The 26,843-nt window shown below is 43.3% G+C and overlaps 1 protein-coding gene across 2 annotated transcripts; it reads left to right on the forward strand.

The window, feature by feature from the left end:
* Window positions 1-25,998, forward strand: Vps36 (vacuolar protein sorting 36 homolog). 2 transcript variants are annotated; one of them, XM_052162234.1, is made up of 14 exons: window positions 1-151; window positions 6,533-6,601; window positions 9,732-9,802; window positions 13,472-13,586; window positions 14,566-14,655; window positions 15,604-15,690; window positions 18,024-18,056; window positions 18,144-18,221; window positions 19,078-19,212; window positions 21,513-21,578; window positions 23,524-23,588; window positions 24,131-24,215; window positions 25,195-25,271; window positions 25,807-25,998. In XM_052162234.1, the coding sequence occupies exons 1-14, from the start codon at window positions 56-58 to the stop codon at window positions 25,898-25,900; spliced, it is 1,161 nt and encodes a 386-aa protein (XP_052018194.1). In that variant the 5' UTR covers window positions 1-55; the 3' UTR covers window positions 25,901-25,998. The 2 variants fall into 2 exon arrangements, with proteins under 2 accessions (XP_052018194.1, XP_052018195.1); XM_052162235.1 differs by lacking the exon at window positions 1-151 and adding an exon at window positions 8,775-8,907.
* Window positions 25,999-26,843: the final 845 nt, after the last annotated feature.

Below are 26,843 nucleotides of genomic sequence, written 5' to 3' on the forward strand. Positions count from 1 at the left end.
CCGCTCCGCAGCCTGGGAGCACCGGCGAGCGGCAGAGGCCGGCCGGGTGGCGGCCATGGACCGCTTCGTGTGGACCAGCGGCCTCCTGGAGATCAACGAGACCCTGGTGATCCAGCAGCGCGGGGTGCGCATCTACGACGGCGAGGAGAAGGTAGGGCGGAGGCCGCGCCGGCCCGCGGGCCCTCGTGCCGGGCAGGGCCTCACCCTCGGCCCTGGGCTGCCGGCCTCGGCCCGCCGCTCCAGCTGCACAGTGGACGGCGGAGCCGGGGCGCAGGCGAGCGGAGTCCGGGACAGCGCAGTTCCGCCTTGTGGCGAGCGCGCCACCGGAACGCCGTCCCCACCCTCCTGCTGGACCGGTGATGATTTGTTCTGGGCTGAGCCGGGGTCCGTCTCCCGAAAGGATTTCCGAAGGAGGCAGCAGGGTCCAGCCCCTTGGGGTTTTCCGTTTGCTTTGTAATTACTTTAGGAAGTGGGCTTGGGGCTTCGTTTTTGGTCTATGAAGTAATGCAGTAAGCCCTTGCCTTGGAATGCAAGCTTAAATCTTAAGAGCAGGGCTCGCAAAGGATAAGAGAAAACATCTAACGCAAGCATTCTGTACCTGGAAACCACATACCATCTTGTTCTGAGTAAAATGTGTGTGCGACCTGAAATCAAGAGTGGGAATAGAGCTCGCGTCCCGAAAAGCACTTTTAATTTCCAGTTTTCACTTCTTTCTCGCTGCTGTGGAAGTGAAGCCTTCCTCTGTAGTATGATACACTTATTCCTGGTCCGTGCTTAAGGCTAACCCAGGTCCCCAGACTTCAGGTATTTTCCTGTGGACTGTGCTATTGTTGTTTTTTGAGGCAAGCTCTTATCCGTGTCTGCTTCAATAAAGTTTGATTTACTTTTTAAGTAAACTTAGATTGTTCTGGGTTTGAGTCGTAAATATAAACCAGCCTAACTAGTCTGTCGGGTATTATTGAGTTAATAATCCACAGGAGACCCCAAAAAGGAACGACTGAACAATCTCTTCACCACAGCAACAGCCTCTCACATTTCCTCTTGCTCCTTGACACAGCAGTGGTATATGCTCTGGCTTGAGCCTTAAATGTATAGCTTTGATTTCCAGAAGGTGCAATGGTTCTTAGCCAGAACTGTGTGATCTAAGGGAATGTCGTGCACTTTCAAGTTAACATTTGTTTTGGAAATGTGAATTTTCACTAATTGACAAAAAAGGAAAGTCTTACATTTAGTCCTTTGGTTTTGTGTAAATCAGATGGGCCGAGACACTTAAAAAGTTAGACCAAATTACATGCTAGAAACACTTGAGCATCACTTCTGTTTATTTTAAGCATTTTCCTCGTTTTTTAATTACGCGTCTGCATATGCGTCTGTAAGAGCAGGTGTCAGCCTAGCCCAGAGGGCTCAGACTCCCTGGAGTTGGAGTTAAAGGTTGTTGTTGTGTGTTGCTCTGTGCCTGCTGGGTCCTTTAGACCAGGAAGCAAATGCTCTTAACTACTGAGCCATCTCTCCAGCCGCCCTCATCCCCATTTTGAGACAGGGTCCTTGTATGTAGCCCTGACTGTCCTGGAACTCTGTATGCAGACCACGCTGGCCTCGAACTTATAGCGATGCAACCTTTGTTGCCTCCCAGCGCTAAGGTTAAAAGATAGCCTTTTACTCCTGACCCATAGGAAGGACGACACAGGACTTGGAAAGTATTTTCTCTGATTTGTCTTAAGTGTTTTGATAGAATATGGTGCTGATCTGGGAAGAGGGAACTTCGATTGAGAAAAGACCACCATCCGATGACTCTGCCTCAAGTCTGTGGGGCATTTTCTGAACTAGTAATGATTGATTGGGAGGACCTGCCCACTGTGGGAGGTGCTGCTCTTGACAAGTGGTCCTGGGCTGGTATAAAACAGCAAGCTCAGTACCCACAGGGGGCAAGCCAGTCAGCCAAACTCCATGGTCTCTGTCTCGGTTCCTGCCTGTAGGTTCCTGTTATGAGTTCCTTTCAAGATGGAGCATAAACTGTAAACGGAGAGAAAACCCTTTCCTTTTCAAGTTTCTTTTGGTCATGGTGGTTTTGTCACAGCAACAGAAACCAAAGTAGGAAAATATTCTTCACAGAGTGCATTTAAACTGATGATAGATCTTGTTTTTAGAAAAAAATATGTTTAAAAATGTGTGTCAAAGTGTCAGTTGTTATATGTGGTTTTAAAAGGGTATGTTACTGTATATGCTTGGTTTAACATAAAAAGTGCATATACTTCAGCGTTGCAGGAAGTTATGTATGTCAGTGGCAAGTTCTTTTGTTCTTTTTCCAAACAAGTATTGGTTAAGTACAAGTTTAAAAAGTAAAAAAAAGAAAGAAAGAAAGAAATTTGAAATAATCATTAGCACCACTATCCAGAAGACTTTTGGCATAGTACATAGATTTGATGTAAGCATGATATGTGAAAATGTAATTTGTTTTGTTGGAGAGATGGCTCAATGGTTAAGAGCACTGACTGTTCTTCCAAAGGTCTGAGTTCAAATCCCAGCAACCATATGGTGGCTCACAACCATCTGTAATGAAATCTGATGTCCTCTTCTGGTGTGTCTGAAGATAGCTACAGTGTACTTACATATAATAAATAAATAAATCTTTAAAAAATGTACTTTGTAGTGTAATAAAATATTATGGATACCTTATGGTGTTGTTAAAACAATACATAATTTTAACTTCTATTTAGAATGATCCAAGACACAGGCAGGTGGGTCTTTGTGAGTTCAAGACCAACCTGGTTTATAGAGTAAGTTCTAGAACAGCCAGGACTACACAGAGAAAGCCTGTCTCAAAAAGCCAGGATGGCAGGGATGACACAAGGCCAACAGAGTAACTCAGTCAGGGAAGGCACCTGTCAACTGCAACCTCAGTTTGACCCCCAGGTCTCAGATGCTGGGAGAATCAACTCCTGGAAGTTGTCCCAACCTTTGGCTGCGTGCTGTGGCCATTGGCGTATCCACACAGATGTACACAGTAAACAAGCAAATATGTAGTAAAAAAAAAAAAGGTTCAAAGTGTTATAGAATGATACTTGATAAGTCTCCTGATGGCTACTTTTTTAATACGTGTTTTCCTGTTTGAGAATTTCTTGCATGCATGTAATGTATTGATCAAATTCCCTCCCCATCCATTCCTTCCCTACTCCCACTATCACTTCTCCTTTCTCATTTCATGTTCTCTGGTTTTTTAAACCCATTGAGTCCACTTAAATGCTGCCAGTATGAGTATGGTTATAAGGCCATCCACTGGGCCTGTGGGGTCATCCACTGGGGCTGTGGGGTCATCCACTAGGACTGTGGGGTCATCCACTGGGCCTGTGGGGTCATCCGCTGTGGCTGTGGGGTCATCCACTGGGCCTGTGGGATCATCCGCTGGGGCTGTGGGGCTGTCCACTGGGGCTTTGGGGCTGTCCACTGGGGCTGTAGGACTGTCCACTGGGGCTGTAGTTCTGTCCACTGGGGCCGTAGGGCTGTCCACTGGGGCTATAGACTAACCCATCTACTGGAGCATGGGTAGCCTCTCAGGGGCCCAATCCCTGGAGAAAACTACTGGCCCTCTGCCTGGAGCAAGTTCAGCTAGAAGATACCAGCTTCCTGGTCCCACCCATGGTCCCACCTATGCCACACCCATGCTTTGATTTTGTCTGGGTTATGACAAACATTAAAGCAGACATTCTCAACCACATAATCTTAAACTGAGAGGAATTCTGTCCTTATCTGTAATGAATGAATCCTTACTAAAATCTTTCTTCATAAGTGTGGGGTGTAAGATAGCCTTGAAAATAGGTCCAGCCTTGTAACTTTAGTGATAACTAAACACTCCTGGAAATGATTCAAGCACGCCTTATTTTATAGCAAATTCTGATCTCTAGTGTTTTGAGGAATAATAACCTCCAGCATATATACATATGAATATATACATGTGTGTGTGTGTATATATATATATATATATATATATATACATATTGTGTATACACTTATTTTAACATAATTGAAAGGATTTGATTTATTAATCTCTTGAATCCTAACTCTAAATTGGTTTATTGTCTAATTTTCAGGAATAACCACCCATGAAATTAAGACTTCTGTCATAAAGACATAATGACATCTGTTTCATGATTGTATAACAGTATTTTTATTTTTTGATTTTGGAGGGAAGTAGGGAGAGCAGGGTCTTATGTGGCTCAAGCTGGCCTCGAGCCTTCTGCTTCTGCCTCCAGAGTGATGGGCCCACAGGCATATGTATCCACGACAGTCTTCGTGATGCTAGGGGCCAGCCCTGGCTTCATGCGTGCTAGACAGCTAGCTAGCTTATCAACAGGTACATCCCCAGCCCACGGTACAGTTTTTAAAACAGCTCAAAAACTCCGAAGTGTATCTTATTCAATTGGGTTGTTATAATACGGCTACAGACTTGGTGACTTACACACAGAGGCCTAGGCTCAGAACTTTCTTTCTTTCTCACGGTCTGAAGATGGACTGTCCTAGGTAGATGCTGGGAGCTTTGGGGCTTTGAAGCTCCTCTTCTTGCCTTGCAGACAACCACTGTCTCGCTGCGTGCACCCCGGCCCTTCCTGGTTTCCTGCCTGCAGAGAGAGCTTGCATCTGTTGTTCGTACAAGGACTCTGCTCCGTCACTGGGTCCCTATGCCATGACATCTCCAAGCATAGCGCTTTCCAATGGCTCTAACCCAAAATACCATCACATTGGTGGCAATAAGCACACACACACACACACACACAACCAATATATATGCATATGTTATGTATGTATGCATGTATATATATATGAGTTGAAATACAGTGTATAATTTTCAACTTTCTTTTTTTATTTAAAAAGTCAGTCTAGAGACTCTGTCACATTTATTGGTTCTCTGTGTACCTTTCACATTTTTACTATTTTGAAATCTGGCTGACTAGCCAGGCATGGGGATGCATATTTTTGATCTCCCTCTTGAGAGGCAGATCTCCGTGAGTTCGAGGCCAGCCTGGTCAGCATATCAGGTTCCAGGACAGCTGGGGCTACATAGTGAGGCTCTGTCTCAAAAACAAACAAACAAACAAACAAAAACCAAGAAAGAAAGAAAGAAAGAAAGAAAGAAAGAAAGAAAGAAAGAAAGAAAGAAAGAAAGAAAGAAAGAATGAATCTGGATGATTTCTAGTCAATGACATCCTATCAGATATGCTTAAATGCACAGTTGTTTGCTTTATTGAATACTATAAGTACACAGTCTCCTTATTCATTTTCTTTAAAACCTTTAGATTTATTTAGTATATATACATATATATACATATATATGAGTATACTGTCACTGTCTTCAGAGACACCAGAAGAGGGCGTCGGATCTCATTACGGATGGTTGCGAGCCACCATGTGGTTGCTGGGATTTGAACTCAGGGCCTTCAAAAGAGCAGTCAGTGCTCTTAACCACTGAGCCATCTCTCCAGCTCCCTTAGTTAGGGTTTTACTTCTGTGCAGACACCATGACCAAGGCAACTCTTCTAAGGACAACATTTAATTGGGCCTGGCTTACAGGTTCAGAGGTTCAGTCAAGGTGGGAGCATGGCTGCATCCAGGAGGAACTGAGAGTTCTACATCTTCATCTGAAGGCAGCTAAGACAAGGGTATTAAAGCCCATGCCCACAGTAACATACCTCCTAATAGTGCCACTCTGGGGGGCCAAGCATCTTCAAACCACCACATGTGTTTACATGTATTTCTGGATTTCCTTTTATACAGATATTTTAAAAAATCTAGTCTCATTGTAAAATCATCCACTCAGTTTTGTAGAACAAAGCGCTCGGGGTGTGGAGGGGGGCGGGGAATGGTGGAGAGATGGCCCAGCAGTTGATAGCACACACTGATCTTCCCGACCAACCATGACCAACCGCTTGCCACGTAACTCCAGCTCCAGAAGATTCAATACTGTCTTCTGGCCTAGGCAGACACTGGCAGTCATGTGCACATGTGCCACAAGGACACACACTCACACGCCCACATTAAAATAAGTCCTTTAAAAATGGACCCTTTGCCTCTTTCCCTCCCGTTTCCTCATCCCTTTCCCACAATACTCACTGTTAACCGTGCACTCGTTTTAGACTGGTTTTGGTACTTAGATATAGATGTGTATACACACGCATAGAAAACACATTTTGTTGAAGAATTTAATTCTGTGTAATATATTGTAAATTCTTTTTTACCAGCCAGTTCTGTCTTAGCATTCCATGATGACATATGTAGCTCTACCTCGTTCTAAATTATGTTTTTTCATAGAATTTTCCATGGCTCTATACTATATATATGTATATATGCACATATATGTATATATCTATTATGGAATTATATATAGCTTATATTTATGAAGTGTATAGCTTTGCTTTTTAATTTGTGATAATCCTCATTCAAAAATGTTTAATAATTTCATATTGTATGCTTATTGAGTAAGGAAATCTGGATATTATGGAGTGATATTGATATTTTTGTAACGATATTATCGTTTTAGATAAAATTTGATGCTGGGACCCTTCTTCTTAGCACACACCGGCTGATTTGGAGAGACCAGAAAAATAACGTAAGAGACACGTTCAGCATCTGCTCCAGGCTTTGTTTACTCATCAGTGCAGAGTGCCAGCGAATCGGCACTGAGTGCGAGCGAATCGCCACTGAGCGCCAGCGAATCGGCACTGAGCGCTGTGACCCGGCCGAGCGAGCGCTTGCTTCATCACGCAATAACCACTTAGCTACCCCCCGCCCCATTCAGGATTTTCAGCTTGTTTTCTCTTGTTTGTATTTGTTTTGTTTCGAGACAGGGTCTTACTCTCTAGCCTAGCCTGACCTTGAACTTGCTATATAGACCAGTTGGGCCTCAGAAGAGATCTGTCTGCCTCTACCTCCTGAGGACAACGGTGCTTGATTCGTATGCTTTCAAACACCAGTGAGTCACTTTCACAGCGTGGCTCAGTGTAGGGGAGAGAAATCCTCTCATCAGCCGTGAGGATCCTTAAAAAGATAGTGTGCCTTCTGAACAACCAGTTGTACCAGGTTCCTCGGAAGCTGGAGCGTTCAGCTGCAGGGGAAATGCATGTCTGGCTGCTGAGAAGGCCTCTCCTATATCACTCGGGCAGAGACTCCTCACCCTGACTTTATAGCTTTTAGAGAGAGTAAGGTGTATGTGTATAGAGCTGATGTCTTCATTCCAAAGAGGTTTAACTTGGAAGTTACAGCTGTCAGCAGGGTAAGATGTCTAGTCTAGAATCTAAAATAATCTTATTGTTATTTTTCCTAATCATTCCCCGGCTCCAGCTGTGTTACGGGTTTTGAGTGCTTAAGTCTGTGCCATGTGTCTTTAGTACCCACGGAGGTCACAAGAGGTCTCCGATCTCTTGGAACTGGAGTTATAGGTGGTTGTGAGCTGCCACATGAGTGCTGGGAATTGAACCTGGGTCTCCTGAAAGAGACCTAGTGCTCCCCGCCACCCCCGCAGGGAGTCCTTGGGGCCGCGCTTCCCCGACTCTTAGGCTGTTCGCTCTTGCATCTCCAGCTCTCATGACACATCTTCCTGCCTCCCATGGCTGCGATTCTAAATCCTTCTACTTCCGGTGGTTTCCTTGCCCAGGAAATCTAAAGTTCTACCTCTCCCTGCCCAACCACTGGCCCCCAGAAACTTTATTTACCAATTAGAATGAGCTGGAGACAGGGACCCTCAGCATCTCACAGCAGATGTGGGAATTCCAGTGTAATTTGGGAACTCAGTTAACCTAATATAAGCAATAAACGAAATCTACAACAGAAGAGTGCCCACTGCTGCAATATCTGCCTTCGTCCTTTAAGAACCATTTTCCCCTCGTGAGGGTGATATTGCCTCCTTTGATGCTGCATTCATTAGTCTGCTAATGTTATATAATGATTTTTAAATTATGTGCAGGAGAAAAGTCTTTAGATGATGATGAGGTGCCCGGAAAGTGGATATTGATAAATTAATTTTGGTGTAACCCTTCAGTTACCACATAAAGAGGCTGTTTAGGCAGGAAAGGGAGGAGAAGGTTGCAGGGAGGGAAGGTGGGCATGATTGGTAAGTGATGTGTGCACATATGGAAATGTCAATGCGAATCCCTCTGGGACCATTGAGATGCTCAGTCATGAAGACGCTTGCCTCCAGAACTGGTACCCGACCTCCATCCCCAGACAGCACGTGGGAGAACCAGAGAACTCGTGTTTGCCGTCTTGACCACCACACACAACCATGGGGCTGCAGCATCCTTGTACATGCACGGTAGTGCACACGCATGCAAAATAAATTGTAAAAAAAAGTGAAACCTATCAATTTGTACAATTAAATATTAATAGAAAAGAAGCCAGTTTTGAATTCTTAGACCTATTATATATCAGTCAGTATAATGACTTAAATTAAATTTAACTAATTTTTTTTACAAGGTTTTATTGTGACACCTTGCCTAACCTTTAACTCAAGTCTTCCTTTTTATTCTCCCAAATAACTAGGATTATAGGCGTGTGCCGCTACAAGTGAACTTATAAAATATTGTAAAATTTGTAGTTAGTAATAACAAAGCTACATTAGTATTTTTTTAAAAAATGTGTGCACATCTGTTCATACAACCTAGCTAAGGTAGGGAAATTATAAAGAAATAGAAAATCACTCATATAAAATGCATTCCTTAGAACTGTTTTGTTTTTATTTTTCATATAAGAAATATTTTTTATTTTTTCATTTTTTTTCCATGCAGCTTCATTTTAACTAGAAGTTTGAACAGTACAAATGGTGAATTTACATTGGCTATGGATCTTATTTTACAAAAGAGATATTCAAAATTTTTCATAAATATTACTTGAAAAAATAGATCAACAATAAAAACAAAGGTAGTTTAATTATTTTATTTTACTTATAAATAATTTATTATTAGTTTATTTCTTTACACGTGTGTACTCACATGTCTGTGCATGTACTCATGTGTATGTGCATGTGTGTGCAGATGCCCAAGGAGGGCAGAAGAGTGCATTGGATTCCCTGGAACTAGACTGACAGGCTTTAGTTGTCCAACATAGCTGCTGGGAACTGAACTTTGGGCTTTTGCAAGAGAAGCAAATGCTCTTAAGTGCTGAGCCTTGCCTGTAGCCCCACCCACTCATATTTTTTAAAACAGGGTCTTGCTGTATAGCTCAGGCTGAAGTCTGTATCCTCCTGTCTCAGACCCGCAAGTACTGAGGTTACAGATGTATCACTACCTGGGTAGTTACATCTTATGTATTGTTTGTGTGTGTGTGTGTGTGTGTGTGTGTGCACCACTGTGGACACGTGGAGGCTAACCAGCAGATGGTTAGCTTGCAGGCTGGTTCTCCCTCGCGCCACATGAGTCCCAGGGACTGAACGCAAGTTTAAGCTTGGGGACAGGCACTTCTACCCACTGAGCCATCCTGTCAGTCCTGCCCTTGCCTTTAAAACTCTTCTGTCTTCCCATGCACCAAATGCCAGCATGGAATTTGATTTAAATTCTCCTGACGGTTATTAAAGCGATTGGAGGTGTAGCTGTGGTAAGCGATTGCCAGGCCCGTGCCTTCCCGTCCAAGCAGAGAGGGAGCAGTTTCTTTAAGGATTACAGCGTTGTTTTTAAGTACCTCACAGGGAGCAGCTCTCTGTCTTCTGATGAATGTGACACAGCTCTTCTTCTGTTGGTTTCCTCTAGGAGTGCTGCATGGCCATTCCCCTGTCTCAGATTGTGTTCATCGAGGAGCAGGCGGCTGGAATCGGGAAGAGGTGAGGTCTAACAGTCTTCATTCTTAAGCCATTTCCTGTCACAACCCTGGTCAGTAGGCCCCCTAAGGGTGTGTTTCCACCTTATGTCCATTTCGAAGTCTGAATAAAGTAGTAAGGCCTGCTGTAATATCCTTGTCATAGTAAATAATGTGGCCCTGCTCTTGCCGTATGTATTTCCACAGAACACTTGTGTGTGCATTATTCAACATTTAAACCCAGGACCCCTCATCCGAGGGAAAGAACTGTTGTTGATGTTGATAACTTGCAGATAACGCAGTTCCCTTAGGGTTATCATTCCTTGTTATGGCTCCTAGGCTAAGAAGAGCTGGGTAAGGCTATGGTTCTCAGGGCCAGAGCTGGGTAGGACGATGGTTACTTCCTTAGAATGTCACCTCTGGACCATGACCTCAGTGGGAAGGAGGTTTTAAAGTCAGAACCACCTTGGATCCTCCAGATTGTATGTCTGAAGTGTGTGGTGTTCTCAGCAATAGGGACTTAACCTTTCACCTCTGAGAGACAACCAAGGGCAATGACAATCGCCTAGACTGTGTGGAGTCACCAGGCAGCCCTGAGCAGCCACCCAAAACAGAGCTAACAGGGCTTCTCAGGGCCGGAGTTGGGGTTTTTGTTAGATCGTGTGTGGCTCTGGAGAGGAGAATTGTCACAATTTTCTTGTGACTTTTCAGACATCCTTACTGGTTTTTTCGTACCCCACCATCACCTTTTTTTAATTTATCTTCTTCTACATTCCTAATTAAAAGCCACCCGTCTCCCCCTCCCCCACCCCCCATGGTCCCTTTCGCTTTCCTGGTTTCTGTGGTTACTACAGGAATCATCCTCGCACTAGAGAACCTGAAGAGGTTAAGAGCCTCAGATGAGAGAGCACATGTGACATTTGTCTTTCTGGGATTGAGTGTCTTTCTGGGATTGAGTTTCCTCCATCAATATGATCATTTCTGCCTCCGTCCACTTACCTGCAAAGTTCCCGATTTCCTTTATCCTTCCAGCTAGAGTACTCCACAGTGTGTGTGTCCCACGTTCTCATTACCTGTTGACTGACTGAAGGGCGTTTGGGTTGTTTCCATTTCCTAGATATTATGAAGAGAGCAGTAATGAACACGACTGAGCAGGCGTTGGTGAAGTAAGATGTTCAGTCCTTTGGAAATGACCCGGAGTGATGTATCTGGGTCAGATGGTAGATTGGTTCTAGCTTCTTTAAGGATTTTCCACTGCGCTGGATTGCAATCCCGACAATGGTGACCAAGGCTTTCTTTGTCCCTGTGTCATCTCTAGCATTAGTTATTGGCTGTTCTGTTACCTTTGCCAGCCTCACTGGAGTAGGATGAATCTCAAAGTTGTTCTAATTGCATTTCCCCAGTTGCTAGGGAAAATGGACGTTTCCGGAGGGTATTTCTTTGGCATGTTTTTTTTCTTCTTTTGAGAATCTCTGTTCGGATCCCAAGTGTGGTTTTTGAATGGGTCATTTGTCACTAGAGGAAACATATAGAGAAATAGAGATATGTGGAGATAGATTGTATCCCTCTGTCAGGTGTATAGCTGGCAAACATTTACTCTCATTCAGTGGGCTTCCTGTTCACATGAGCGATTCTTTTTTTATTTTGCTTTTTTTTTTTTTTTTTTTTTTTTGAGACAGGGTCTCTCTGCTTAGCCCTAGATATCCTAGAACTTGTTCTGTAGACCAGGCTAGCTTCGAACTCAGAGGTGCGCCTGGTTCGGCCTCCTGAGTCCTGGAATTAAAGGCATGTACCACCACCGCCTGATTCTTTAGCTGTGCAGAAACTTCTTAGTTATCAATTGTTGGCCTTGATTCCTGGGCAGTGGAGTCTTACTCAGAGTCCCTCACTATGCCCATGTCACAGAGGGCACTGCCTATGTTTCATCCAGCAGTTCACGTTTTATGTTTAGGTCTGTGGTCTGTTTGGAGCGAGTTTTCTAACAAGGCAAGGGATGTGGTTCTCAGTTCATTCTGCCTGTGGAATCCATGCTTCCTAGCATTGTTTGCTGAAGATGGTTTCTTTCTTTTCTTTTTTTTTTTTTAATGTATATGAGTACAGTGTAGCTGTCTTCAGAGACACCAGAAAGAGTATTGGATCCCATTGCAGATGGTTGTGAGTCACCATGTGGTTGCTGGGAATTGAACTCAGTACCTCTGGAAGAGCAGTCAGTGCTCTTAACTGTCCAGCCATCTCTCCTGCCCCTGAAGATGTTTTTTCTTTTTTTTCTCCAACTTATGGTTTTATTTTTTCTATGTTTTTTTTTAAAACATCTTTGTCAACTATTTAATCACTGAAGTTATATGTACTCATGTTGGGGGTCTGCAGTTTTGTTCCATTGGTCTACATGTCTGCTTTTGAGCCAGTACCGTAATATCTTTCTTACTGAGACTCTATAATATATATTGAGATCTGGAATGCTAACCTCTCCTCTCCAGAAGGCTTTTTTATCTCCTCTCAATATTTTTTTTACTATCTGGGGACTTTTTTGGTTCCATCTGAATTTCAGGGTAGTTTGGTGCTTTTGTTTTGTTTTTCTGTTTCAGTGAAGAGTAGCATGTGGATTTTGACTGGGACTTTGTTGAATCTGTAAATAGCTTTTAGAAAGGTGGTCCTTTTCACAGTGCTACTTCTACCAATCCACAGACATCGATGTCTTTCCTCATCCTAATGTCTAGGTGTGGAGCTTGCGGCAGGGTGCATGGAAGGGAAGACCAGGTGTCCCAGGCTAGACCATGGTGAGGCAGGCCTGGGAGTATATGTAATGTGCTGAAGGCGATGCTATTCACGAGCATGATGGGAGCTCAGCTCCCCACGGCCGCTGTATTTTGGGAGCGTTTCTCCTCTCAGGTCTTCTAGGTCATTGCTGCCAGGGTGGTGGTTTCCAACCAATGGCACTGTAGAATGCTAGATTTGGATGGGTTTTTACAAAATGGCAACCAGCCGGTGTTGCAGATAACTTTCCATATGTTGATCTCAAGTAACTAAGGCAGCGTGCTTCGGGAGAAATCATCACACCCACATAAACTCAGGGGGTGACTGTGTAGGTGGGAAGCCTTAGCCATAGCTATACACAATGTCAAGAACTTACTTTTAATTCATTTCTAATAGCTGTAAGTTTGTTTCATTTATATTGCCAGTAACGGCTCATTCTTTTTTTTTTAACTTATATAGGAAAGGGTTTATTTGAGACAGGAACTCATACAGGGCAGGGGCCTGGAGACAGGAGCTGATGCAGAGGCCACAGAGGTGCCACCCACTGCCTTCCTCCTGATGCCATGCTCAGCCTGCTTTCTTTTTTGTTTATATCTTATGAGTTTTATTTTGGCTTTAATGATCCTGAATATAAATTAGAAAAGAATGGTCTTTTAGGAAATTCAGTGTTTTTACATAAATTTAAGAATCACTTGAAACATAAAAGAAGCTTTAAAGACAGTGCCTGTTGTAGCGGCTCACACTTTCCATCGCAGCATGCGGAGGCAGAGGCCTGTGGATTTCTGTGTTGGAGGTTAGCCTGGACTACAAGCACGTTCCAGGCTTGCCAGAGCTATACAGTGAGATCCTACCTTAATGCATAAATAAGCAAGTAAATGAAAAGTTATAAAAAACAGAATTAGAGATTTTAAAGTGCCTAACATATTTGCTGTTTCGTTAGCGCCAAAATCGTGGTTCATCTGCACCCAGCTCCTCCTAACAAAGAGCCCGGTCCGTTCCAGAGCAGTAAGAACTCCTACATCAGACTCTCCTTCAAAGAGCATGGCCAGATTGAGGTAAGCGCCCTCCGCAGCGCCGCTGGATCTGAGAGTCCGTATTGTGGGTTAGTGTGTAGTGTGGCAGAAGACAGTTTATGAAGCAGAGCAGATCTTGTTTAACAAAACAAAGCAAAATTTGTGTTTCGATCCTTATGAAAACTGACAAGCAGGAGGGTGTGGTGACATCTGAAGCTGGAGGCCGACTGAGCAGTGCCCTCCACTGCTAGTGGAGATTTCAGTGGTTAGTTGATGAACGTGTCATGGGAAGATATTAAGTCGACACACCTGAAAGCTCACCAGCAGGCAACTGGTGTGGTTAGCTCTATACAGAGAATGAGCAGTAGGAGGCCCCAGTGTCAAGGTTTAGAGGATCTAATTAGGAAGTTGCTGGACACTTGTTTTTAAGGCAAATGCCTCAAGTGACTTCGCCAAAGTTGTTTTCATTGTACTGAGAAAATATATTTGATTTTTTTTTTTGAGCTTAGCCACATTTTGTCCCTGATATTGGTTTTGTTTTATGGTTTTTTTTTTTTTTTTTTTTTTTGAAATAGAGTAGATTGTGACCCATAGTGGCCTTGAATTTGTTATATAATTGAGGGTAACCTAGAACTGATCCTCCTACCGGGATTTTAGGCGTGTGCTTCTGCATCTGGCTTGTCCCTAATTTTGACTTTATCTCCTCTACTGTTTTTGTGGGAGAATGGTTGAAAGTGTTCCACATATGCAGGACTGCTTAAAGCGAGGGCGTTCACTTCAATATCTCCCGTGTGAGGGGAGAACCCCCGCTCTGTGTAGAAGGCTAGTTCCTCTGTGTGTGTGTGTTCTGATTTCTTTGTTGTTTCTGAAGCTCATCCTAGAAAACAACTTTTGACTTCCTTTGGTGTCTAAGGGTCTAGTCCTGTTCCTGATGACTGAACAGAACCTTGTAGTAAAGGAGTGTTCACAGTCTGTGTGCCATGGCTGCCACGTGACTCAAGTGTTTGCATTCTCATTGCAGTTTTACAGGCGTTTATCAGAAGAAATGACACAGAGAAGATGGGAGACCGTGCCCGTTTCCCAGTCGCTACAAACAAATAAAGGACCCCAGGTATATTTTTAAAAGTTATTTGTAAGTGTGGTATCTCCCTTTTTGTTTGTGATCTTAAGACGGGGCGACCTAGAACTTGTGCATAGCCCAGCTGGCCCGGTCTCGAGTGGGGTCCTTCTACCTGAGCCTCCCAAGTGTTGGGGTCATGAGTGGGAGACACAGGCTCAGCTGGTACAGTGTTTTCATCTCTGGACCTACGTGGACCGTAAGATGACTCTGGCCATGTGGTGGCATCCACCTTCAGTCCTAGTGTTTGCGAGATAAAGGCTGGCGGATCTCTCTGAGTTCAAGGCCAGTCTGGTCTACGTGATGAGTTCCAGGAAAGCCAGGGCTACAAAAAGAGACCCCAAAAGAAAATCCAAAAAAAAACAAAAACAAAAGCTTGAAGAGGAGCAAGAAGAGGAGGAGGAGGAAGGAGAGGAGGAAGAAGAAGAGGAGGAAGAGGAAAAAGAGGAGGAGGAACAACTAACTCTCTGTGATCACAAAGTTGCCAAAAACAAAACAGTAGAGTTCTAATTGTAAAACAATGAATTTCCCTAAAAATTAGTCTGAACCAATCACCCAACTATGGACAGTTAAGAGCTTGTCAACTCTCAGAATTTTAGCTACAGTTTTTTATACATTTGATAAATTCTTAAGTATCTACTATATGATAGATCTCCAAAGAATAAAACAAATGAATAAGAAATTTAACTAGATACCTAAAATACAGAGAAAATATGTGTGCCATTGATTAGAGATTTAGTATTCCCTTTAATATCTGAAGGTCATTATGTGCATCCAGCGGGAAACACGAGTTCTGAAGGGAAGGGAAATGCAGCTGCTCGTTGCCTTCTTTGTGGGTCTTTCCCACCTTTGAAAACTCAGTGCAGCTTACAAAGGGTTTTGTTTCCTTCCCGTTTTGTGTGTTTTATGAGCTACTTGTTTTTCTATTGTTTTAATCCCCAGCCAGGAAGAGTAAGAGCTGTTGGAATTGTAGGTATTGAGAGGAAACTTGAAGAAAAAAGAAAAGAAACCGACAAAAACATTTCTGAGGTAATCCTTAAACATCCTCTTAGGGCTTTGACTGGCTCCATTCCGTAATTTGGAATATATTTAGCTTGCCTATGGCTCCGTGGTCTCCCGTTTCCTACAGCAGAGCTACCTCAGCTTGGCGTACTGTAACATTGTTTTCCCTTCACGGTCACGCTTACAGAGAGGGTTCGGAATAGTGAGCTGGTTTCTGTTCTTTGATTTCCTTTTTCTGAAGGTTATTGGGATGCTCAAAGTTCTTAATTTATGAAATAAATTATTCCATTTCAAGAAATAATTTCCATTTTCATGGATTCTCACACCTCAACAAATTCTCCACAGACATCATATTCTGTGCAGAGCCTGGTTTATTTAGGAAACAGTTCTTGTTATCCACACTGCAGACCTATATGAGGAGCTATGGTTACTGTGAGGGCAGAATGGGTAGACGGGCAAACTGGTGTATTGACATCAATACACATCTTTTGAGGAGAGAACTCTGGATCCAGAAGGGACCCATGACATGGCCTCTAATGTGTGTGGGGATCAAGGAAGACTTGTTAACAGCAGGAAGAGGAAATTGAAGACCCGAAAGATGAGTAGGTGTTGGTGTCACCAGGGTGGGTTAGGCAGACACCTCCAGTCTCCAGTACTGAGACAGAAAACTCAGACATGTTCGGTCATTCATGAAATGAATAAATGACCAGAGCAATGGCCACAGTCAATGCAGACGAGCACACAGGTGTCTGTGCCTTCAGACAGGTAACTTTTCTACACAAGCAAAATGGAAATTTGTGGTGTGAAGGTAGAACGCTCTGTAAACTAGAGGACATAATCCTAGAATAGGTGTGTGCGTCTGTCTGGCTTAAGTTTTTATTTTACATGCCTACCCACATTTTTTATAGTTTGTTGATTCTATAGTTTATAATAATAATAGAAATAAAAGTAAGGAATCGTTTGTGCTTTGTAGTTACTTAAAATGTTTTATAGCCAATTCCTCTAAGGCACTGTGATATTTATAATTTTTTATTGATTACAACTGATAAAGGATGTAATCTATTTACACTCAGAATTTTAGTACTTTTTTCTATGAAAATATACAACAGTAATTTCTCATACTGATTTTACTTATACGAGAAAAATAAATCTATGAACAGTTTGTGTAGTCAATAAAAATCCAAGATTGCACCATGTGTCTTTGTTCTAGTTTTGAAAACTAAGTTGGTGTGTGATTTACATGTTAGAATGGACTCCGTTTCATAGCTGGTGCCCGGAGCCTCCCACAAAGGGCTTCCTGTGTCTGCTGGCCCTTGCTGATAAGAACCCAGTGTCTAAGCCTTTGTTTATCTGAGGAAATTCCTGTGAGGTGTGTGCACGTTCCTTTTGTTTGCAGTGTTAGTTTAGTGAGCTGCCTATAACGATCTTACACAACTATTATTACACTATTCTTTGAGTAAAAGAAAAAAAAATAATCTTCAGGCGGGGGAAGTTTCCTGCAGGTTGGCAAAACTGATCAGAACCAACTATACCTCTGCATGTTAGAGCACTGTGTGGATTGAGTTTTCAATTAACGACAACCTCTTAATTGGTTTTCAAAAAAACATAGGTATTTATGCAGATCACTTAGTTGAGAAATCCTGAGGGTATTTTCAATAATCTGAAATAACTTATTAGACACTTACCTGATTGAGTTTGAAGAAGCCCTTGGAGTAGACACTTACCATAGTGATTTTGTTTGGGCTGTTTGGGTGGCATTTGTCTGCTTTTTAAAGTGCAGTAGCCACTGCATGCAAAACTGTAAGCAGCATGGTCTAATATTTGGAGGCTAAGGCTCAATCAGGTCATACCTGCTTATCAACCAAAGTAATTATGTCCAAAAATAAAAAATAAAAAGTATTCCTGCAGTTGGGTATTGTCATTTTCAACCTGGAAAGCTTTTTATGGTTTGTTTGTTTTTATCTCCTAGCAGGAAAAACAAAAAACAAACAAACAAACAAACAGACAAAAACAGTGACTTTTACTCGATGTGTGTCTGTGTCTTTGTGTATGTGTTAGCAATGGTACAACCCAGGACCTCACAGATACCAGAAAAGCATTCAGTCACGGAACCACACCCCAGGTCCAGATTTTCTTATGTGTCCAAGAGCAGTAAATAATAATCTATGAAAAGTTTGGTTGTAGTATGAGGAAGTTTACAGTTTCTTAAAGTAGATTTTTAAAATGAGTTAGAGGTGTTGCTTACACAACTAATAATAAATTGATATTTGTAAGAAAAATTTATGTTTACATTATTGCTTTAAGACATCTTTACTTCCTTAAAATGACTGCTGCATTGCAAACCTCATTTCTCATTTCAGGCCTTTGAAGACCTGAGCAAGCTGATGATCAAGGTATGTGTCGTGTGTCCACTCACGCTCAGTCACGATGATCTCGAAGGTATATTTTCTTAGGAGGCTCTTCGTCTTTTCTCTGCCCAGGCTAAGGAAATGGTGGAGTTATCAAAATCAATCGCTAATAAGATTAAAGAGAAGCAAGGTGATGTCACAGAAGACGAGGTGAGAGAGCTTATTTTATCTTTATGGGATTAAACACCAGATAGAATGCAGTGATGTTCTTGAGGTCGACCAGTTCTCTTCCCCTTCCCACTGAGCCTTGTCTGTGGTTTCTCTCACTTTGCTGTCTTACACATTTCTTTATGATTATTATTACCTTTATTTATTTATCTGGGCAAGCTGTGCCACAGCATACAAGTAGTGGTCAGAGGACAACTTAAAGAATTGGATCTCCTGATTCCAACATGGAGGTCCTGGGCATTGGGCTTGGTGACCAGGTTTGGTGGCAAGCACAGCTGCCTACTGAGCCACCTCAATGGCCCTGCTTTGTCAGTGTCATGCTTTTATTCCTCACAGGTGAAAGTTCTAAGGCAAAACCAGGTCTTACTCTTTTTTTGCTAGTTCTACAAGGACTATTTCAGTGCTCTTACTTATGGGGTAGAAAATAAAGGTATTGAAATGTCTAAAGAGTAGCTGTTTCATACAAATAAATCTGTTTCGGATGCCTGCTTTCTTAAGTTTGGCCATAACCTGGTCATATCCATTTCTCCTTTGTAAGTTTTTAGTGTTAGCATTTGGTTAGCATTAAAAATAGCATAATTATTAACTAATTTTCCTCTCACATAAAACTTTGAAAATAAATGGTCTGGTAGACTGGGGTAGAAGGAAGGAAGATAGCGATTTGTTCAAGGCACAGATGGCTAGGAACTTCACTGCCTTGGAGTTCACAGAATGGAAACAGTAGAAGACAGTTATACAGAGAAATAATCAAGCTATGTTGAGTTTATGATGAAGAATCTTGAATGTGGTGAAGAGATAACTTTATAGTCCACTGATGCATTCCTCTCCTCTCTTGTAGACCATCAGGTTTAAGTCGTACTTGCTGAGTATGGGAATAGCCAACCCAGTTACCAGAGAAACCTATGGCTCAGGCACTCAGTACCACATGCAACTGGCCAAACAGCTGGCAGGAATATTACAGGCACCTTTGGAGGTAGGTCCAGCCAAACCCCAGCATACTTTCAAAACTGTGCTAAGTTATTTTTACGTCATTAGAATCTCAAGAGTCTGTGTTTTTCATGGTGTGGTTAACATTAAATGACATTTTTTTTCTTCCAGGAATAATAGATTAGTAAACTTATTAATTAGCTTTTGATCATAATCTTCCAAATAGTTTTCAATTTCCATTTCAGATGTTTATATATGTTCTTAAAGTCTGTTTGACTAGAAGCTTTTCCTGTTTTCAAAAGATCCTTTTCTGTGTCTCTCTAGCCTATCTTGTTTGTTTTCGAGACATAATCTCATTTTGTAGCTCAGGCTGGCCTTGAACTCACCATCCTCCTACCTCTGACTCTAAAGGGTTGGGATTGAAATGTAACCACCATATATGACTATATCTAATCCTTTTTAAAAACAGGATCTTTATAGTCCTTGCTGTCTTGGTGCTCACTCTGTAGACCAGGCTGGCCTGGAGAGATCTGCCTGCCTCAGCCTCCTGAGAGCTGAGGTTAAAGGCATGCTCCACCATGGTTGGCTCCATATCTAGTCTGTATAATGGGCTGCTGATGCCATGCAGTATCCTTTGTTTAAGAGGTGTTTTAAACATATGCCAAAATAAGCCATATAGCACATCCCTATGCGCCCGCCATCTGGCTTCATCAGTAAATCAGCCTCTACTGGGAATTACTTTAAAGCAGATTCCAGGTCATCTTACATGTAAATATTCTAATACCTATAGTGATAGAGGACTCCTGTAAATAAACACAGCTACGGTCCTGCTTCTCACTTAAACACTGGAAATCCACAGTGGCAAGGACCTGGCTACTGTGCACGTTCGTTCGTTCTGTTTGCCTCTTCACATCCGGATTCTTTCTTTACCCTTGCTTCACTGTCTTTCAACTTCTGTCTCTCTTTTATTCTTTTTATTTTTTCCTTTCTTCCTTTCTTCCTTGCTTTTTCTTTTTCTTTTCTTTTTTTAGTGGTTGGTTTGGTTTTAGTTTTTTGTGCTGATGGTCAAATGCCAAAATCTTGTGTACCCTAGGCAAATATTATCTGCCTAAGCTACACCCACAGCCCAAGGGTTTTTTTGTTTGTTTGTTTTTTGTTTTCATTTTAATTCCCATCTCTTTTTGAAAAGGAAAAAAAACCTCGTAGTTTACCTTACAAGGTGTAGTTTGACAGGTTTCTTCCTTTGCTAAGTAAATGAATTAAAACATTAATTATACATTAAAATTTGTTGGCATCTAACAACCCTTCCTCTGAGCGGCTTCAAGCCACCAGGCCACATGGCTTCCAGTACCTTCTGCTCTCTTCTCAGCTCTCATGCTGACAACTCGGGGAGGTTCTCCAAAACTTTGTCACAGCCTCTGTCTTAGTCAGGGTTTCTATTCCAACATCACAAACATCATGACCAAGAAGCAAGTTGGGGAGGAAACGGTTTATTCAGCTTACACTTCCACACTGCTGTTCATCACCAAAGGAGGTCAGGACTGGAACTCAAGCAGGTCAGGAAGCAGGAGCTGATGCAGAGGCCATGGAGGGATGTTCCTTACTGGCTTGCTTCCCCTGGCTTGCTCAGCTTGCTTTCTTATAGAACCCAAGAGCACCAGCCCAGGGATGGCACCACCCACAAGGGCTCTCCCCCACTTGATCACTAATTGAGAAAATGCCCCACAGCTGGATCTCATGGAGGCACTTCCCCAACTGAAGCTCCTTTCTCTGTGGTAACTCCAGCCTGTGTCAAGTTGACACACAACCAGCCAGCACAGCCTCCGAGCACTTGCCCGTAATGGGGCAGCTCCAGGCTTATCTCCCTGCGTCTGTTGACCGACTGGTGTCACCAGCTGAGACTGGCAGACTCTCGCTCCTTCTCTGCCTCCCGCGGCTCTGCCTCATCCCACTCTTCCTGAGTTCGCCCGTGCCATGCTTATTAAAGCTTACCCAATAGACACCCATGCTGTTACTCTGGCCTCTGGGGTGCTTCCAGGGCTTATCAGTGTGGCGGTGGGGGTGACACTCAGTGCTACTCCCGGCCCCTAAGTTCTCAGATCCCTCTTGAGCTGAGTCACATGTCTGCAGCCAGAAAGACTAAGTACGCTTTTTGAAACATACTTCCCTTCTTCTCATTTAAATGATTTAAAGTCCATATATGGAATTTGAAATACAACAAAGTCTGTCAATAGGCTCTCTGTGTGTAAATACAGCTTTTTAAAGGAAAGCGGTGTTCTAATTTGTGATTTCACTTATCGTGATATCTGTTAAGAAGTGCTTAACGCCGTTGTTCTATTGAAACAGGAACGAGGAGGAATAATGTCACTCACAGAGGTGTACTGTCTAGTGAACCGGGCCCGAGGAATGGAGGTGAGGGCACATTTAGGTGATCTTTTAGCTAAAGCTCCCTCTCTAGTGAGTACGCTCTAAGGAACGGTGTGAACGTCCAAGCTATTTTCAGAAGCAAAGCGGTGAGAAAAGAAAGGTTGACCCGGGGTCCAAGGAATAGACTCTGTTCCTGGTTTTGCCAGTGACCCCCGAGCGGCCCGGCATGGTGCGCCTTGCTGTCTTGGACCTCGGTTCTGTTACCTTGCAGAGAGTGATGCCCGTCTGGGACGAATGGAGGTTTTTCTCTGCCTCCATTCTCTGCAGGGTTAACTCTTTGGCAGCTAGGCTGGACTCCGTAGATTTCCATGTAGATGGTGCAGAGACAAAGCCCCCTCTCTCCTTCGCACGTGTGTCAGCTAGAGCTGTTCTTTAGCTCCCTTAGCCAGTCACACCGGGGGCATTGGCCTCTGACACTCTTCTCTGGTCCCGTGCAGACTTGTGTAAGCAGGCATTTCATATGACTCATGGAAGTCCCATGAGAGGAGCTGTCCTCATGCCACCAGACACTGGGCTGTCCGTCGGCACATCCACCTGTTTCTTCACTTGCCCTCAGTGACTCAGTGACTCAGTGACACAGTGACTCAGTGACACAGACACGTTTTCCATCCTCACTTTGAAGATAATTTGGGGATGAGGAAATTAAGGTGTAAATAATTCGATTGAGGTCACCTGGAGACAGCGGTTTGACCAGTATTGTCCTCAGGCTTGGTGGCTCCGGAGCCAGCCCATGTGACTCAACTCTCTGCTAGTGTCGACCACAGTGCAGATTCATTCAGGCCACGTTATCTCAAAGGCCGCGGTTAACTGTGAATCATACTACTAGGATAGAGTAACCTGAGGTCAGCATCCATGCCAAAAGGTTTCGTTGTTACTATTTACTGCAGAGCCGGAGTGTGAGCCCAGAACCGACACATGCTACTCAAGGCTTCTGCTGCACAATTACAGCCCCAGCCCTTTTCTGTTTTGATGTTTATGTGGGTCCCAGAGATTGTGAACTCACACATGCGCCTGTGTTGGACAGTACTGCTGCAGTGGAGTCTTTGGCTTCTTTGTTTATCCTTCCTGCCTTATGATTGAGTTACCTGCAGTACTGGAGGAATAACACAGTTTTCTTTTTTACTTTATAAAAAGCGTTTTAATTTTTGTAATTAAAAAAATAACTTGAAAATAAAACATCACATACCAAAATGAACCAAATCCAAAGCTTGTACACCTCCAAGAGCTTTATAGTTAGAATTGGCATTCAAGATGAAAGCTGTGAGGCTTACATTAAATGTTACATTTTCAGTAGCAAGGATAGTTTATATACTTATCCACCATCAAAACCAACAATCCCAAGACAGAATTATAACTAGAAATAGTCAGCTTTTTATAACTTGTGTCTGTCACCTGCTTTGGCTCCTCCTCATCCCTTACGTTAGCCTTTCTCGTTCTTTCTCCTCCTGTTATATAGTACCCACATGTACATTTCCTCACACACACACACACACACACATACCTAGCTTCCACATGTGAGAAACCATGTAGGGTATTTTTTTTTCTGAGAATGTATGACTTCAATTAATATTTATACATTCTGGAAATCTTTTACTTCATTTTCTTTAAAGCTGAATAATATTTCATTTTAATTCCAATTTAAGTACACACACACACACACACACACACACACACCAATGTTTCATTATACACTCGTCTGCTGATGGACAAGCAGGTTGAGTCCAGTTTCTTGCTGTAGTCAATAATAAGCAGCAATGCACCCTGGGATACCAGTGTCTCGTGGAGGGTATGCAGATCCCTGGTTCTATGCTCAGGAGTGAAATGACCAGGTCATATGTCATTGCGTTCTTATCTGCTCTGGTGATTGTTACAGCTATGTACGACAACTCTGTTGATTTTCGGTGTAAACTGGATTTCTTTTCCTCACTAGTTGCTCTCACCAGAAGATTTAGTAAACGCATGCAAGATGCTGGAAGCGCTGAAATTGCCCATCAGGTAAAGGAATCTTCCCGGAAGTTTGCGAACTGTAACCATGGTGCCTCACAGAGCAGACCCGGGAGCCCACCCAAGCTTGCCACCATGCACGGCGAGCCAAAACGATGGCCTCCTGAGGTCATGCTGTCTGTGACCTGCGCTCACCTGTATCACAAGTGTCTGCTGCCCTCTTGCTTTCATCCTGTCAGGATCGGTGTGTCCTGGGACAGATCATACTCACACTCTTGCGATTTCACAGAGGGAACTCAGGACCCTTCAGCAGTACACATGCTCAATTCCAAATTGCATGTTCCTTCTCCTCAGACTGATATCACCCCAAACCAGAGAAACCTTGTCACAGAGATTGTAGCTCATGGGTTTATTGTCTGTTAATTCTGGAATTCTTGAATTCTATCATGGTTACATGTGTTCTTTATGACTTAAACGTTGCGTGACTGTCCTCAGGCCCAGGCATAACATAGAGTAGAACATGGCTTGCTTCTCCTTTGTGGTTGGACATCATAGATGCACCCACACTTTGTTCTTGCTTCTGTGTTTTCCAGGCTCCGGGTTTTTGACAGTGGCGTCATGGTAATTGAGCTTCAAACTCACAAGGAAGAGGAGATGGTGGCCGCAGCCCTGGAGACAGTATGTGGATCCCGTTTCCCTCAGTCCTTAGAGCTTGTTACAAAACTCCAGTTGCTTAGCAACTTGAGAAGCAGGATTTACTGTTGAGTTTACCTTTCCTAAAAAGTCATTCAGAGGCTTAATGGCTTGTGATTGATAATGAGGTGCTCATTTTATCGGCATCCACAGTAAGGCAGAGGCAGGCAGATTTCTGAGTTTGAGGCCAGCCTGGTCTACAGAGTGAGTTCCAGGACAGCCAGGGCTACACAGAGAAACCCTATCTCAAAAAGAAAAATCCAAAAAAAACAAAAAAACCCAAACAAACAAACCTCACAACTGCCAAAAGTACTTGCTTTTTTGTTGAGCCTCAGCATTGGGAACAGGTTCTCAAGTCACATTCTTTCCTTGACCTGATTATCCCCTCCCAAAGCATGTGATGCACAGAGTTTGCTGTGTTCCCTTTTTTTTTTTTAAGATTTATTTATTTATTTTATGTATATGAGTATAGTGTAGCTATACAGATGGTTGTGAGCCACCATGTGGTTGCTGGGATTTGAACTCAGGACCTTCGGAAGAGCAGTCAGTGCTCTTAACCGCTGAGCCATCTCCCCAGCCTCTTTTCTAGGTTTTCATAAAGGGCCTTCTTACATCGGGAACAGCCTCGTGGTGTTATGTAGCCTCTGCTCTACCTGTTCTGAGACCGTCAACTTCTACAGAATTGATCACTTTAAATTTTGTCCTGTGGAACTGGAGAGGGTTAAGAACACTTACTCTCTCCAAAAGGCACCAGGTACGAATGTGGTGTACCTCCATGCAGGCAAAATACTCATACACACACAAGTAAGTCTAGAAATAAAGAGAAGCCAGGAAAACACTTCCTGCGTGTGCTGGCGGCGTCTTCCTTTAAGTGTACCAAGCTGACCGCGCTTGCTCTGTTTGCTTGCTCCTTTGTTCATTTGGGGTTTGTTCTGCTTTGTTTTCTGCTGCATGTTGCCACTAGGTTTCGGAAAGGGGATCCTTGACATCAGAAGAGTTTGCCAAGCTTGTGGGAATGTCTGTCCTTCTGGCTAAAGAAAGGTAAGTGTTGCAGTATTTTTCCAACCCACTTACCAGGTAAAAGAAATCTAAGAAATCTCAACTCAATATAAACACAAGCTACAAGTCTAGAATTGGCGGATTTCCCACTACACTACTCTGTTCCCATCTGTTATCCCACATAACTTGCAGTTTCTCCAGGCCTCTCTCCAGCTTCTCTCCTTCCTCTCCCTCGACCCCACCCCACCCCTGTAGCTCCCTCCCTTCCCGTCGATCATCCGTAGCTCCTCCCCTTCCAGTGTATCCTTTTCTCCTCCCCCAAACTCTCAGCTCCTCCTCCTTCCTCCTGCCCAATCATTGGCTCTAGCCTTTATTTGAAAATTATGGTGGGGAGAAGGTTCTCAAGGCACCAGTATACATGATTAACTCCTCTTAGTCTGCAGCCCCTCCCAGGAGGAGTGGAATTAGCATCAAAATACAAGCCAGGGCTATACACTACAAGTAAGGCCTTGCCCCTCACTATAGTGTGTGTTTCTGAAAGAGCAGATCACTCTGGGGTTTTTCTTCTTGTTCCCAGGCTGCTTCTTGCAGAGAAGATGGGCCACCTTTGCCGAGACGACTCCGTGGAAGGCTTGCGGTTTTATCCAAATTTATTTATGACACAGAACTAAGAACTTTGTACCTGAAATACTTTTTGCATTTTGCCAAGGTCTCACGACATTGAGCTAAGAGATAAACCCAAATAAACCAAGAATGTGTTAGAACTTCACAGTATAATATAAAGCTCCTCATCTCTCCCAAAATACGGTCTCAGAAACTTACCTAGGGTGCATATAGGAAAATACAGAAAAATGAGTATGACTGTGCATTTAAAGACATGCCATACCGTGTAGAACTCCTGGCATATAACTTGAAACATAGCAGATATTCATTTGATCCTGAGTTCAGGTCCTTGGAGGAAGAAGATGTGGAGGTGCATGTTTGGATAGATCAGGAAATCATTTTACCACGCCTAAACCTCATCAAATTGTAAATGTTTTCCTCTGCATCCAATGTGCCCATTCTTGGGCTGCACATGAAGGAAGCAACGGCTACCCTGTAGCTCAAGAACCAGCAGCACTGAAATAAAAAACCAAACTGCAGAAAGCAGTGCCAGGCTCTTCCTTGGGGACCCCTCTGCCGGATCATGCCTTTGGAAAAGGAGAGGGCCAGGCCCAGCTTACGTGGGGAATGGGGAGCTCGCAGAGGATGCAGAGGCCCTGGGCTTCAGCCCTGCCACCCACGTGATGGGAGGAGGGAGTAAGGAGACCTCACGCATTTACTCCGCAGGTTCCTTTTAGTTTCTAAGTGATAATTTCATGACTGGCATTTTAAAAGCCTGCAGCAGTATCATTTTGTTACGAAATGTGGATTTTGAAATGGAATTAAAGAGCTGTGTAGACGCGCCCCGAGTTGTAATCACAGGTGTGAGAGTTGGAAAGGTGTGGTTCTGGAATGGCGTGAAATGCATAGGACCTCAGGAACGCTTCTATGTGGAAGCTAAGGGCGTGAAGTAGGAAACGGAAAGGTTAGCAGATATCCTTTCGCTTCTCACAAGAAGTCTCAACACTCGAC

This window comes from Apodemus sylvaticus, chromosome 18 (genome assembly GCF_947179515.1).
Source record: "Apodemus sylvaticus chromosome 18, mApoSyl1.1, whole genome shotgun sequence".
Classification (NCBI taxonomy): Eukaryota; Metazoa; Chordata; class Mammalia; order Rodentia; family Muridae; genus Apodemus; species Apodemus sylvaticus.

Bases quoted from the DNA above. Each gene is read 5' to 3' on its own strand.
- Vps36 (XM_052162234.1), top strand. From the start codon at position 56: ATGGACCGCTTCGTGTGGACCAGCGGCCTCCTGGAGATCAACGAGACC. The intron at 9,803-13,471 runs GTGAGGTCTAAC...CTGTTTCGTTAG, and splicing joins GCGGCTGGAATCGGGAAGAG to CGCCAAAATCGTGGTTCATC. The intron at 15,691-18,023 runs GTAATCCTTAAA...TTCTCATTTCAG, and splicing joins CCGACAAAAACATTTCTGAG to GCCTTTGAAGACCTGAGCAA.